Here is a 14,517-nt window from a genome sequence, read left to right on the forward strand (position 1 = left end):
CTCTCTTCCTCTTTCTCAAAATAAATAAGTAAATATTTCAAAAAAAATTTAAAAGCCCTGAAGAACCCTCTTACATGTTGGTGGGAATGCAAACTGGTAAAGCCACTCTGGAAAACAGTATGGAGATTCCTCAAAAAATTAAAAATAGGACTACCCTACAATTTAGCAATGGTGCTACTAGGTATTTACCCAAAGGATACAAAAATACAGATTCAAAGGGATACATGCACACTGATATTTATAGCAGCATTGCCAACAATATCCAAACTATGGAAAGAGGCCATATGTCCACCAACTGATGAATGGATAAAGATGATGTGGTATATATATATACAATGGAGTATTACTCAGCCATCAACAGGAATGAAATCTTGCCATTTGCAACAACGTGAATGGAGCAAGAGCATATTATGCTAAGTGAAATAAGTCAGTCAGAGAAAGACACATGCCATATAATTATACTCATATGTGGAATTTAAGAAACAAAATAAATGAACATAGGGGGGAAAAAAGGAGGTAAACCATAAGAGGGAGACTCTTAACTATAGAGAAGAAACTGAGGGTTGATGGAGGGAGGGGGAAATGGGCTAAATAGGTGATGGGTATTAAGGAGGGCACCTGTTGTGATGAGCACTGCGTATTATACATAAGGGATGAATCTCTAAATTCTACACTTGAAACCAGTATTATACTACATGTTAACTAACTAGAATTTAAATAAAAACCTGAAACAAAAACAAATAAAAATTAAAAAAACCTAAAACAGATATAACAAAGTAATGTTTGTTAATTCTGAGTATAAAGCTGATGTTATATTAATCTCTATGTTTTTTCTGAAAGCTTGAAATGTTTCATTAAAAATAATTTGGTATAACCACAAAGAAGAACATGTGGACCAAAACTGCAATTAAATATATATTACATAAAAAATGGCAACTATAGGTTTTCTCAATCTTCTGCAAACCATTTTTGTGATTCCTAAAATATCTATACTTAAGACTGCTCTCTTAGATCACAACATGGATACACAATGATAGGAAGCTTGAAATTAAGAAAGCACAGGTATAGCTAAAGATTTAGGGTCAGACTTTTTCATGCTCAAGATTCTAGAACAAGGCAAAATTCCAAGGTTGATGTGGAACTCAACAGGCCGTCTTAGTAAAATATTAACCAAAAATAATGAGCATGTAAACAGTAATAACTATCATCTACCATTTATCATCTCCCATGAAGCTGACACCTGTAGCACATGACACTAATGGATACATGCTTGTCTGTCATCCATGTCAAGTTCAATCCAATCAAAACTAATATATCACACACAAAGACAACTCCAAAGAGTATAAAATTTGGGGGCAGACCTACAAAACCTCAGAAATTAAAAGTCACTGCTATGAACAATTTCAAGGTAGAGCCTAGAAAGAATATATCACATTCTTCCATCTAGCTATTCTATAATTATCATTAAGCTACCAACCTATTGATAGGTTGAGAAAAAACTTTAATAGTTCTATGGGTATACATAATCTTCCACCTTTCAAAAAAGGGATGTTTTTATTGGAGTAAGTCCATGCCAGTTCTGTGAACATAGCACGAGGAGTAAAAATGACATCAATCCTCGTATTTCCTAAATGGACCGTTAGAGAATTCTGTACAATGTTAAGACTTTACTTCCTAATTCTATTGGCTGTTACAGTGTGTTAGTTAGAAAGATTAGGGACAGAGTGGGAATCCCAAGATAGCCCTACCTCCATGGTACAGGAAGTGGGGTCTGGCAAGGTTTAAGGGTAGAGCAGTAGCACTACAGAAATCTATCCATACTTTAGACGCTGTCTGAGCACAAGTTGCAATGCCTGCGATGAGAGGACAGGTACACAAGACCCACTTGCACCCTGGACTCTTCTTGGATATAAAGCAAGAGTAGTGTGCTAGGCGAGGCAAGAAACCTTTCAGTGCCTAGGGCCTCATTCTGCTTTGACAAGAAAAGCAGTGTGTGCTGGGGGCAGGGCAGGAACCCTGTTCCTAAAGACTGGCTGCCACTGCAATAGTAAAAAATCTATCCTATCTTGCATTGACACTAGGCAAAGGAATCTATCACCAGAGAAGAGATAGGGAGTCCACTATGCCCCCAAATTCTGAACTGATTCAAAGCAGAAGTCTGCTGCTTCTGGAGAAGAGAAGGAAATCTGCCTGCAGTCTAGACCTTGAGAGTGGGGAGAATTGTCTGTCACTGGGGTGGGGCAGGAACACTGAAACGGAGGCTGCCTATGACTGAATCTGGAGCAGAAAAATGAAGAAACCTCCCCTGACCCAACCATGAACAATGGACTGAGTAACAAGAGCAGTCTGCTACTTGGAGAAGGGCAAGAGGATAAAGAAAGAGCCCTCCATGACACAGGCATGAGGAACGTACTGAAAGCTGAGAACAAAGTAGGAAAACAAAAAAAAGTCAATACTCTAGAACTTATATTAAATATATGATAGTGGCAATTTGCTGGAAAATTTAAAGCCTGTGTGCAATGAAGTAACTACTGCTAAAACAAAACTCAAACCCAGCTCAATTACTGACTTACTTGACTCAGTTCCCAACACTAATGGCCTGATGGAAGAGGAATGCCTATTTCCAGACATAAATATTATTGACTTCAGTTTCAACTGTTCTTTTACATATAGCATTTGCCATTTAATAAAAAAATTATGAGACACACAAAAAACGCAAGTGAACTTGAAGACAGATCAACAGAAATCACCAAAGTTGATAGTAGGAATCTCTAAATATAACATGAAAGACAAAACAAAACAGATATCCAAGAAATGTGGGACATGATCAAATGACCTAACAAATATACAACTGTAGTCAGAGAAGGAAAAGAGACAAAGAAGCAAAGACATATATAAAGAGAAAATGGCCAAGAATTTTCTAAAATTAATGAAAGACAACAAAATGCAGGTCCAAGAGACTCAGAGATCCAAAACAGGATTTTAGTCCAAAAAGGAAATACAAAGAAAAACACAAGTAGGCACATTAGTTTCAAATGGTTGAAAACAAAAGATAAAAAGAAAATCTTGAAAGCAGTCAGAGAAAAAAAGAAACATGACAAAGAAAAAGTATATATATGAATATAAAAGACTTTTCATATGAAACTTATGTAAGCCAGAAAAAAATGTAACAGCATCTTTAAAGTATTAAAAAACAGAAGAGTCAACCTAGAATTCCATATCCAGACAAGAATAGCTTTCAAAAAGAAGGCATATTAATATGCAAGGCTGCCATAACAAAATACCAGACTGGGTCGTTTAATAACAGAAATGTATTTTCTCACTGGTCTCGAAGTTAGAAGTCCAAGATCAAGGTGTTGGTTGGGTTGGTTTCTTCTGAGGCCTCTCTCCTTGGCTTGCAGAGGACTGCCTTCTTTCTGTGTCTTCACGTGTTTTTTTTTTTCCTCTGTGATCACATACCCCTAGTGTTTCTCCATATGTTCTAATCTCTTCTTCTTATATGGAACCAGTCAGATTGGATTAGGGCCCGCACTCTCAGTCTAATTTCAACTTAATTACTTCATCGAAGGCTCTGTCTCCAAATACAGTCACATTCTTGGAGTTTGGGTTTCGATATAAAAATTTGAGGGGACATAATTCAGCCCGTAATACCCCACCTCCATGTGTTTCTCACATGCAAAACACATTTACCCCCATCCCAATAGCCCAAAAGTCCTTTTTTTTTTTAAGATTTTATTTTTAAGTAATCTCTATACCCAACCTGGAGCTCAAATCTATAACCCCAAGATCAAGAGTTGCACACTCCTCTGACTGAGCCAGCTGGGCATCCCCCAACAGCCCAAAAGTCTTAACTCAGTTCAGCCTCAACTCTAAACTGCAAATCTCATCTAAATATTATCTAAATCAAATGTGGAAAAGACTCAAGGTATGATTCACCTTGAGGCAAAAATTCCTCTGTAGATGTGAACCTGTTGAAACCAAATTATCTACTTCTAAAATACAATGGTGGGACAGGCATAGGCTAGCCAATCCTATTCCAGAAGGGATCATGGGTCCCAAGCAAATTCAAAACCTCACAGGGCAAATTCCACTAGATTTTAAGGCTTGAGAATAATCCTCTCTGGCTGGATGCTCTATCCTCCAGGCCCACTGGGGTGGCAACTCCACCCCTCTGGCCCTGGGTGATAGCCTAGCCTATTGAAACCTAGGAGGTAGCCTTGCCCTCTGGAACCAAGGAGGAAGAGACAGCCCTTCCCCCTAGACCTGTGCCCTCTGGGTTGGTGGGATATATACTAGACAGTATATATCTGTGACAAGAAACTCATTTCACATATAAAGACATAGATAGCTTAAAAGCAAATATATGGTAAAAGATATACCATGCACGCACTAACCTAAAAAAAGCTAGAATGGTTATGTTAATATCAGGCAAAGCACATGGAATACCATCAGATTTCAAGAAAGACATACAATGATAAAAGAATCAATTCATCAAGAAGATATAATAATCGTTAATGTATATGCACTCAATAACAGAGCTTCAGGATACATAAACCAAAACCAGTGAGTAAAAAAAAAAAAAAAAAAAAGAAATTCCAGGAACTCTTATAAATAAATCTTATAAATAAGATTATATTTCTATAGGCCAGGAGGTTGTAGATTATAGGATTATGACTCAGGATGAGTCTGAAGGGTTCCTGACATCAATAGATTATCCAAAGCTACTGAATGGCACTGAGAAAACTGTCTTGGATTGCCAAATAAATAATCAGCTAAGTATATAGTAAACATTCTCTATACACGTAGTATTCTGCTAGGCACTTTAGAAATATAAGACATGGTTCTGGCAGTGAAGGATCTTTTGTAGTTGGAGAAATAAGAATCTCAAATATGAAATACAAACTAGTAAACTACGCAGAACTCACTAGAATTCACTCACTCGTTTAAGTTACTGAGCAAGTGGTACTTGTTGATGTGGTGCTAATTTTAAGATGAAAATTATATAGCTCATGTCTTCAACAGACAGAAAGCTTAGAATGGGAAGACAGATATGAAAACAAGTAAGTGTAAGTGTTACAGGTACTACAAAAACCCTAAAGAGGGAGCAGCACATTCTGCCTGGGGTTTCAGGAAAGGATGCATAGAAGAAATGATGTCTTAGCTGAGCTTAAAAACACAGATTCCTGGGATGCCTGGGTGGCTCAGTTGGTTAAATGTCTGACTTCGGCTCAGGTCATGATCTCACGGTTCATGAGTTCAAGCCCTGCAAGGGGATCTCTACTGTCAGTGCCGAGCCAGCTTCAGATCCTCTGTCTTCCCTGCCCCCTGTCTGTCCCTCTCCTGCTCACACTCTCTAAAAAATGAATAAACATAAAAAAAAAAAAACCCAAAAAACAAAAAACTCAGATTCCTATTTAGGTACTGTCCAGGGAGACAAAGTAGGGAAGGGCACATTAGGCACAAGGATCAATATGAGCAAAAGGACAGAAGTATAGAAACTGTAAATAGTTTAAAACGAAGTGGCTGGGTATGCTTCATGGCTAGGATGAGAAGGGATGTGTATTTAATAAATAAGCCAAATGAAAGAAAGTCTTGTAGGATGTGATAAGGAGTACAGAATTTACCCTACTGTCTTCTGTCTCTTATTCATTCAACAAATATTTACTGAGCAGATACTATATGCTAAGCATCTTTCTTGATATAGACAAGATTCCTGTCCTGTCCTGTCCTCATGAGGGTGTTACTGGGGGAACATGGTACAGTGAAATACACTGGACACACAGATTTGGATAACAAATGTCAGTTGCAGAAGACTCTACATCCCCAAAACAAAAAAGTAAACAGAATGCATACACATAAAATAAACCAATGGGTGTATCTGGCAGTGATTCATGTCATATGTTTCTAGGGCTTCAAAAAGTAAAGTCAAACCTTGATCATAATACTTTCATAGACAAATCATTTTGTAGTATTAAGGGTCATCTTTCTCAATAGCCTGCATTGTTCCCTTAAATTCTTACTTGTGGTGAGGCAGAAAATTGATTGGTTTCTCCACCAATAGAAGGTGGTATTGGTTGCTGTATTCTTTTACAGATAACCTAAGTCCCCTGTTTCCCAGGTTTTCCAGGGAAGCCTGCTAAAGATACAACTTCACACACTTCAAGCAATAACTTCAGTGACTGAAGCACATTCTCAATCAAGAAGAAACATATTAACACAATTCATGTATTGAGCAAAATTGTTTTGATGTTTACAGTAGCTTGATTGTAACATAACGTGTAATGCAAGTCTATTAGTGAATTCCTGGTTTGATTCACTCAAAACTTTTTGAAAAATTCTTAGTTCGAAATTTTCGATTTTGGTCTCATCCTGGAGATATTTTTTTTCCCCTTAGAGAGACTGAGTTAAGCCCATTCAAGCATATTTGAAAAATGGAACTAAGCTAAAATACTTTTTTCATTTCAAAGACAAGCTGTTACACAAAGAAATAATTTAATGCCGGTTAAACTTTGATACATTACTATGGTCAGTGCTTTAAGAAGCATTGTTCTTCTGTAAAATTTTGGTAAAAGCTTTTTAAATAAATAAATTTTAATGTTTATTTGAGAGAGAGAGAGCGCGAGTGAGCACGAGTGGGAGAAGGGCGCAGAGAGAGAGAGAGAGAGAGAGAGAGAGAGAGAGAGAGAGAGAATTTGAAGCAGGATCCAGGCTCGGAGCTGTCAGCACAGAGCCTGATGTGAGGCTTCAACTTCCGAACCATGAGATCATGACCTGAGCAGAAGTCAGACGTTCAACCGACTGAGCCACCTATGTGCCCCTGAAGTAAAAGTTTTGAAAACTAACCAGCCATGTGTTCTGCTTCCAGTGGGCTTTCAGTTGCATCTTCACTACATGGTTATTAATATCCAAAGGAGCTACTCGGAATCCAATTTCATTCTGTCCTTTGGATTTTTCTCTTTCAAGAAGAGAGAAATTAAAATTTCTATGGCAACATGCTACATTTGAGAGGCAGGCCTTACCTTTTTACTAATTAAATAAGTGAGGTAGATAACTAATTAGGCTGTTAAATATGCGTTCTATGAGGCAATATCCATATCAGGGGTAAGTAAGTACGGCTCTACAACTCCAGTCTGCATTTCTTGATCTGTGGTTTAATACTGCTGTCTTTAACATTATACCATGGAAGTATCTGTATTTAACACAATTTTCCTTCACACATTGTAAGTGAACAAATAGTGCTTAACAAATAGCAAGGATTTAGCTGGACAACAGCATACCGCTTCAAAATTCTGCAGAATTTTAGTAAATTTACACCACCAGTGCAGTTAAGTCTCTTGGTTAGTATGATTATAGCCTAGTTAGGGATATCATCAACCCCATCTATAAACTAGGAACAAAAGGAGCTTAGACTCAATGTTTTAAAAACTGTTCTCTTTCTCTGTATTTATTCAACTTTTCTTTCCTTCACTTTCTATGTCTGCTCTCTATAGCTCTCCTCATTCATTTTTATGTTTCTTTTATTCACAGTTTTTCTGTCCAGAATAGCCTTTCTCTATTAAAAAAAAGAACAAAAAATAAAATAAAATCATAATACGAATAAAAGAGAATCACTGGGTATTTTACAGGCAACAGTAGGCAGAAAATGTAGCGTGGGAAGCAACATTAATTCATTGAATGGTTTTTTTACTTAAAAACTTAAGTGTGTTGTAACCCACTGTTCCCTAGAGACAACTGAGTAAGATATATGCTACTGACTTGTCAAGAATCCTTTATCCAAGTATCCTTAACTCAGATTTTCCTTCAGTACCCATAATTATCAGTGGTCATCGCTTCTATGAAACAACACATGGCATATGAGCAGACTGTCCTTAACCCTCTCCTTTCTAAGCAGCCCTTTTTTTCCCCCCAATATATGAAATTTATTGTCAAATTGGTTTCCATACAACACCCGGTGCTCATCCCAAAAGATGCCCTCTTCAATACTCATCACCCACCCTCCCCTCCCTCCCACCTCCCATCAACCCTCAGTTTGTTCTCAGTTTTTAAGAGTCTCTTATGCTTTGGCTCTCTCCCACTCTAACCTCTTTTTTTTTTTTTTTTTCTTCCCCTCCACCATGGGTTTCTGTTAAGTTTCTCAGGATCCACATAAGAGTGAAAACATATGGTATCTGTCTTTCTCTGTATGGCTTATTTCAATTAGCATCACACTCTCCAGTTCCATCCACGTTGCTAGAAAGGGCCATATTTCGTTCTTTCTCATTGCCCTGTAGTACTCCATTGTGTATATAAACCACAATTTCTTTATCCATTCATCAGTTGATGGACATTTAGGCTCTTTCCATAATTTGGCTATTGTTGAGAGTGCTAAGCAGCCCTTTTTGATACTTGAGCAAGTCACACTGAGGGAAGAATAAAGTGGTACTTTTGCAAATAGTAATTCCTATTATCTGTTGAAGAACTACCCTTTGCTAAGAATCCTGAATCTGGACACTGAGTTTCCAAAGGTAGCTCCTACTGCATCAATCTAAATAGCAGCTGAATTTTAACAGGGTCTTGTCAAAGTTCAAGTGAGAGACTTACCTGCTCCTGGGTCATCTTCTGCAGCTCATTCTCCCAAGCTGCCTGGTCATCGTCCAAGTTATAGGAAGCTGGTGGAGTGAGTCCACGAAGAATCAGGGGGTCTCGGTCATGGCAGAGGGCTGTCAGGTGTCCAATATACAACTTTAATTTGCTTCTATTCTGGTCAAGTTCTAAGAGGGGCTGGATGATCTGAAGTGAAAAAATTGAGGAAAGTCAAGGTCAATCTGAAACAAGAAGTTCAAATATCTTTGTCTTCCAAGTCAAAGAAAACTGGCCAAAGAGTCAAACTGCTCTAACCACCACTGAAATCTTCAGGATTATAAAAAGATACAGTTCCACACACTTGCACATTTACACTGTCACATCTAAACCCCCTTTTGGGAGACAGGTAGGGAATGCTGGCTTAGTCTATCAAGATGAAACTGAGAGTTCCATACTTAGGCAGGGGATTAAACACAGGACTAACTTGTTTTTACCACGATGACATTCATGATACAGAAAGACTCCAGTTACCTCATGATTTCTCTTCCCGTTTATTTATAAGAGGTTACAAAAAAAAAAATGCTAGCGAAATTTGCTCACTGAAAGCCTGGACAGCATATACTTCATGTGTTCCTTCACCTCCTGGAATGGAAGAAAAATTCTGTCTCTGGAGAAGGTGCAAGTTTTTCTTGGCCATGAGATGTGATGAGTGAACTCATTACTAAATCTGCCTCATCCTGGCTTAAGCGCCCCTCATTCATTTCACAGAGGTATCCAATATTCTTTTTAAACAGTGATTGATAAATTCTTCTATAACACCAAACACCTGACTCACAGCCAAGGACTCTCTGAAATTCTCTCAGTTGTAACACTGGTTTGATGTTTATCTTGAAAAACAGTCCTGCACTTTTTTTTTTTTTTTTGGTATTCCCTTTACTCTGGATGAATAACTATCCCTTGATTCCACTTGGAAGCACATGACAGATGACTTCTACCCCAGAATTTCATTTGACAGCTCTCATGACAATACTCTGGTCAGGTACTTGGTAGTTGGTCAAAGCCTGGCGCGTTTAGGAAGAGTTGGGCCAGTTCTCACATCTCAGAACAAGGAAATGTTAGAGCAGCACCTGCTTGATACATAGCAGCTGTGAGAGTTGCGAAGCTCCACCAAAATGCTGGCAATTCTCAAAATGTTCCCAGGGCTTAAAAGGCAGAGGTCTGCACCTGTTACATGTCACTAGGCTGGCATTTTTCATGTACAGGACACCTCTAACCCACCTAATGAATAAAGGAGCTCAGTAATCTTCTTTACAGAAACAAGGACTGGCATTACTTTCAAAAGTGACACTGATTTCTCCCTGGCCTCCCGAGAGGCCTGCTCCTGCTGCTTTCCTTTATTTCTCTTTAAGAGTTTTTTTTAAATGAATAAAGTTTTACATATTTTATGAAATTAATACATATTTTACTCTGAAAAATATGGGAAAAAAAGTATAAAAGAAGTGACAAAATAGGCTATAGGCATTACCATTTGCAATGTTGGCTGATTTTCTTCTAAGTCTTCTAATAAACTTATATAAACCAACTTTAACAGTATCACACTTCATATTTTGCTTGATACACTGTTTATCCATTTAATGTTATAAACATTATGAGTACTATTCAAACATTACCTATTCCTGGAAAAACATGGTTTTTAATGGTGGCTTTATAAATACATCACATTTCCTGTGTTTTCTAATATTAATTCCATGAAATAATTGAGAGGGAAGAGCCAGGGGCACCTGGGTGGCTTAATCGGTTAAGCATCCACCTTCAGCTCAGGTCATGATCTCGTGGCTCGTGAGTTTGAGCCCTGCATCGGGCTCTGCATCTGGACAATGTGGATTCTTTCTCTCTCCCTCTCTCTCTGCCACTCCCTAACTTGTGCTCTCTCTCTCTCAAAATAAATAAAAACTTAAAAAAAGAGAGGGAAGAGCCAGGGCATAGTGACTAAAACAATCTTTAGCTTACTAAAGAGATCAGAGTTCAGAGGTTAGGCCTATCTAGTATTACATATTATAGAAGTTGAAGCCTGGCTAGACAAACCAGAGAAAGTAAATCAACTTAGCATTATTTTGTTTTTTAAACTCATACACACAATTCTATAAGGATAAAGGTTAAACACTTAGGTGCTGGTATGGAAAGCTCTTGGGTTCTATAAGAAACCCCTAATCAGCAGGCTCATGGTACCAGTTTCTGCTGGCATTTCCTACCTATGATAGACATATTGACCCTGCCAATCACAGAAAGAAGGGACTCTTTGAATAAAGCAGAGGATTTAGAGAGTGGGGAAGTTGGATAATTTTTCACTAACATCACCAATCTCTCAAAAAGAATTATATTTTATTTCTGGCCACAAATGTATACTCACTGCAGAAAATTTTATAAAGAATTCCAAAGCATAATCTTTAAAAGCAATATAAAGGCAGTATTCCCTTAAATGCATGCACACTTTGCACTTCAATAACTAAACTGCCTAGTCATGGTAATAGAACCATAAGACACCACAACCCTGAGGCCTCCACACAATGTAGCCCTATTTCTTTTCTTTTCTTTCTTTCTTTCTTTCTTTCTTTCTTTCTTTCTTTCTTTCTTTCTTTCTTTCTTTCTTTCTTTTTGGTTGTTGTTGTTTTTAGCTTGGCCTTGTCTTCCATTGATAAAAAAAATTTGGCAGGGGAGGGGGAATTCACTTTTGGGACTACCACTTATTCTGTATGTGTATGTATGTATGTATGTATGTATGTATGTGTGTGTGTGTGTGTGTGTGTGTGTTGGGGGGGGACTATAGATGTTATCACATCTGGGCTGCAAGGCTGAAAAAGCTGATATTTTAGGTAATTACTGTTTGAATAAGCAAACTGGCATGAAAGAATATGACCACAGAGGAAGGAGACAATGTGATAAATGGTAGTAATGGAAAAGTCAAATTTCTGATAGTAAATGACATTTAGAAAAATACTACCTCATTACTACATGACTTGAAATGAAAAAACTTATTTTTCAGGTCCTTGTTCTTAAAGGTAAATTTAAATTAATTTAAATGCATTTCATGTTGAAGTGCTAACTGACTAAAAAACATGATAGTCTTTTGCACTCTATAATTCCTCAAAGTCCAAACTGAAAAGTTAAAAAATGATGGAATTTGAAATTCTTTCCAGAATAAAAATTCATCTATGCAACAGCCCAGATGTCTGTCCTTTCTTCCCATGGCTAAAGAAATTGCTTTAACAAAACAAAACAAAAACCCCATAGGGGTTACTATGTGAAGGCATAGGAAACAGCCCAAGTAGCACAGCTCTCAAATCTACCCTCTTAAAAAAATCACTTTGGCCTCTCTGGGACACATTTAACCACGTCAATCATGTGGGAAATGCCCTTATCTCTTCCTTTTCTCCCTATCTGACTTGGGCAGGCCACTTAGAAAAGAAATTGCATTTCCCACAAGGTAGAACTGCCACTGCCTAATCTCAAGAGGGAAAAGGGACGCTTGTCAAGTGGAATGAGGATGCCTTACAGGATCTGTAAGTTATGTCTTCTGTCCACATGCAACCTCAGTACATTGGCAAGAAGTCCTACCAAAAACTATCAGAAATGTGGTCAGGCTTAGTTCCATAGCTATGCAGAAAAATAGTTATACATCTTTTTTTGTCAAAATGAAGTTAAAAAATGAACTTATCGAGATAATTTCTGCTTGTATCAAATGTAATGTCAAAAGGCAATGTTCCCCTAGTCTTAATATTTACCAAATTATTAAGGAAAAGAATTTAAATTACAAAAAGGGATAAGATTTTTTTGGTTGACTTACTGATAGCTTTGTTTCTTCTCAAAGGATTTATTTGCTTATGTACTAGATTCTCAAACTGACTTCAGAGGCCAGCATTTGATGACATATGGTGACAGAGGACAGTGATCTTCTGAGGTATTTATTTTAACCTCCTTTCCACTTAAGTGAGATTAGATGGGTAAAGGTCTTTTGGAAGACAGATGAATTGCTCCTGTATTGTTCAGTGTAGACTGTGAGTGAAAATTCCACAGTTTTCCATTTCTGCAACCCATGTATCTATGATATCTGAACACACTTTCTTAGACAATTTGACTCTTCAATACCAGGATGGAATGTGCACAGTGAAAGACTTTTAACTAGTCCATTATTTAGCCTCCTTTTCTCTTCTCCCTCTACTGTTTCTTTGTCAGACACTTACTCTAAGTATAGATTAGTTCGTTGTAACACATTCTAGGCACTGGTTTTATTTTTTTAATTTGTTTTTTATTTATTTCCTTATTTATTTTGAGAGAGGATGTGAGAGCATGAGCGGGGGAGGGACAAAGACAGAGAAAAGAGAGAATCTTAAGCAGGCTCCGCACTGCCGGCATGGAGTCCGACACCAGGGCTTGAACCCACAAACTGTGAGATCGTGACCTGAGCCAAAATCAAGAGTCAGAACCAACCGAGCCATTCAGGCATCCACCCTAGGCACTCATTTAAAAAGGAATGGTGTAGCTTCATCATAAAGGCTGAATGAATAGGTACTCAATATTATTTGGAACTTAAGATTTTGGGGTAACTAGTATTTTGCTGTTTGGAAGATGCCATTTGTTATTATTTATTATTTATTTATGTTAAAGTAGTCTTCAGGCCCAGTGTGGAGCCCAACATGGGGCTTGAACTCATGACCCTGTGATCAAGACCTGAGCTGAGATCAACAGTCAGATGCTTAACCAACTGAGCTACCTAGGCACCCCAAGAAGATGCCACTTTAAAAAATATTTTATTTTTGAGAGAGAGAGAGAATGCAAGCATGAGGAGGGGAGGGAGAAGGAGAGAGAGAATCTCAGCCTCCATGCCCAGCACAGGCCCAGTGTGGGGCTTTGAGATCATGACCTGAGCCCAAATCATGAGTTGGACACTTAATGGACTAAGCACCACCCAGACACCCCAAGAAGATGCCATTTTTAAAAATGTTTATTTTTGAGAGAGAGCAAGTGAGTAGGAGGAGGGGAAGAGACAGAGGGACAGAAGATCTGAAGCAGGCTCTGCACTGATAGCAGACAGCCCAATGTGGGGCTTGAACTCAAGAACCATGAGACCATGACCTAACCTGAAGTCAGACACTTAGTTAAGTGACTTAAAGTTAAGGGTGACTGAGCCACCCAGATGCCCTGAAGATGCCATTTTTAAAAAAGCTAACATTTATCCATCATTTACTGTGTTCCTGGAAAATTATTTTTACATTTGCTGTGATTCTTCTGTGGCTAGCTGACTACCCTTAATTGGCTATAAAATCTTGTTCCTCTTTATATCTGCTGCTGAAGTCTTCAGAGACAGGTTCACCTGCCCATATATTAATGGCAAAAATGCTAGTGGTAGTTTTGATTTCTCACTGGGTTACCATTACACTTCTGTCCCCCAGTGTAGGTGTATCAAGAAAGTCCCAGAACAAATAACATTAACTGCCTAGAGACATTAGTCTCTTAACTGTATTTTTGTCTAGAGGCTCCAGCAGAGGGCTAACTCTGAAAAGTAAAAAAAAAAAAAAAAAAAAAAAGAACCAAATAAATAAATAAACAAATAAAGAAAATTAATCGATCTAGTTTCAAACTCTTTTCTCCTTCAATAACTAAGTTTATCTTCTTGGCCAATTATATACTTCAGGATAAGAAAGATGAAGGCTAGTGTTAAGTTTCTTTACAAAAGTCTGGAATTTTGTGTTATGTTCTCACTTAAATGCAGTTATTTGTGAAAGAATAGAGTTCTTTCAAAAAATATAGTATATCAAATGACATATATTGAAACTAAAAAGTTATATAATTCACTTAACAAACATTTAGTGAATGCCTTTGTGCCATGTCATATCCAGTTTTAGCTGGTGGGAATATTAAGAATAACGTGTGGGGGCGCCTGGGTGGCTCAGTCGG

The 14,517-nt window shown here is 37.8% G+C and overlaps 1 protein-coding gene across 9 annotated transcripts in view; it reads right to left on the reverse strand.

The window, feature by feature from the left end:
• The window catches only part of ERC1 (ELKS/RAB6-interacting/CAST family member 1), a 509,181-nt gene that overhangs the window by 36,502 nt on the left and 458,162 nt on the right, over positions 1-14,517 (reverse strand). For 5 of the 9 annotated variants that reach the window (XM_042991509.1, XM_042991507.1, XM_042991508.1 and 2 more), the window contains one exon: positions 8,581-8,769. In XM_042991509.1, coding sequence (XP_042847443.1) covers positions 8,581-8,769 — 189 coding nt within the window. Of the gene's footprint in view, positions 1-8,580; positions 8,770-14,517 lie in introns of those variants that run through there. The other 4 variants (XM_042991515.1, XM_042991513.1, XM_042991514.1 and 1 more) reach the window with 1 other exon arrangement.

This window comes from Panthera tigris, chromosome B4, assembly GCF_018350195.1.
Source record: "Panthera tigris isolate Pti1 chromosome B4, P.tigris_Pti1_mat1.1, whole genome shotgun sequence".
Classification (NCBI taxonomy): domain Eukaryota; kingdom Metazoa; phylum Chordata; class Mammalia; order Carnivora; family Felidae; genus Panthera; species Panthera tigris.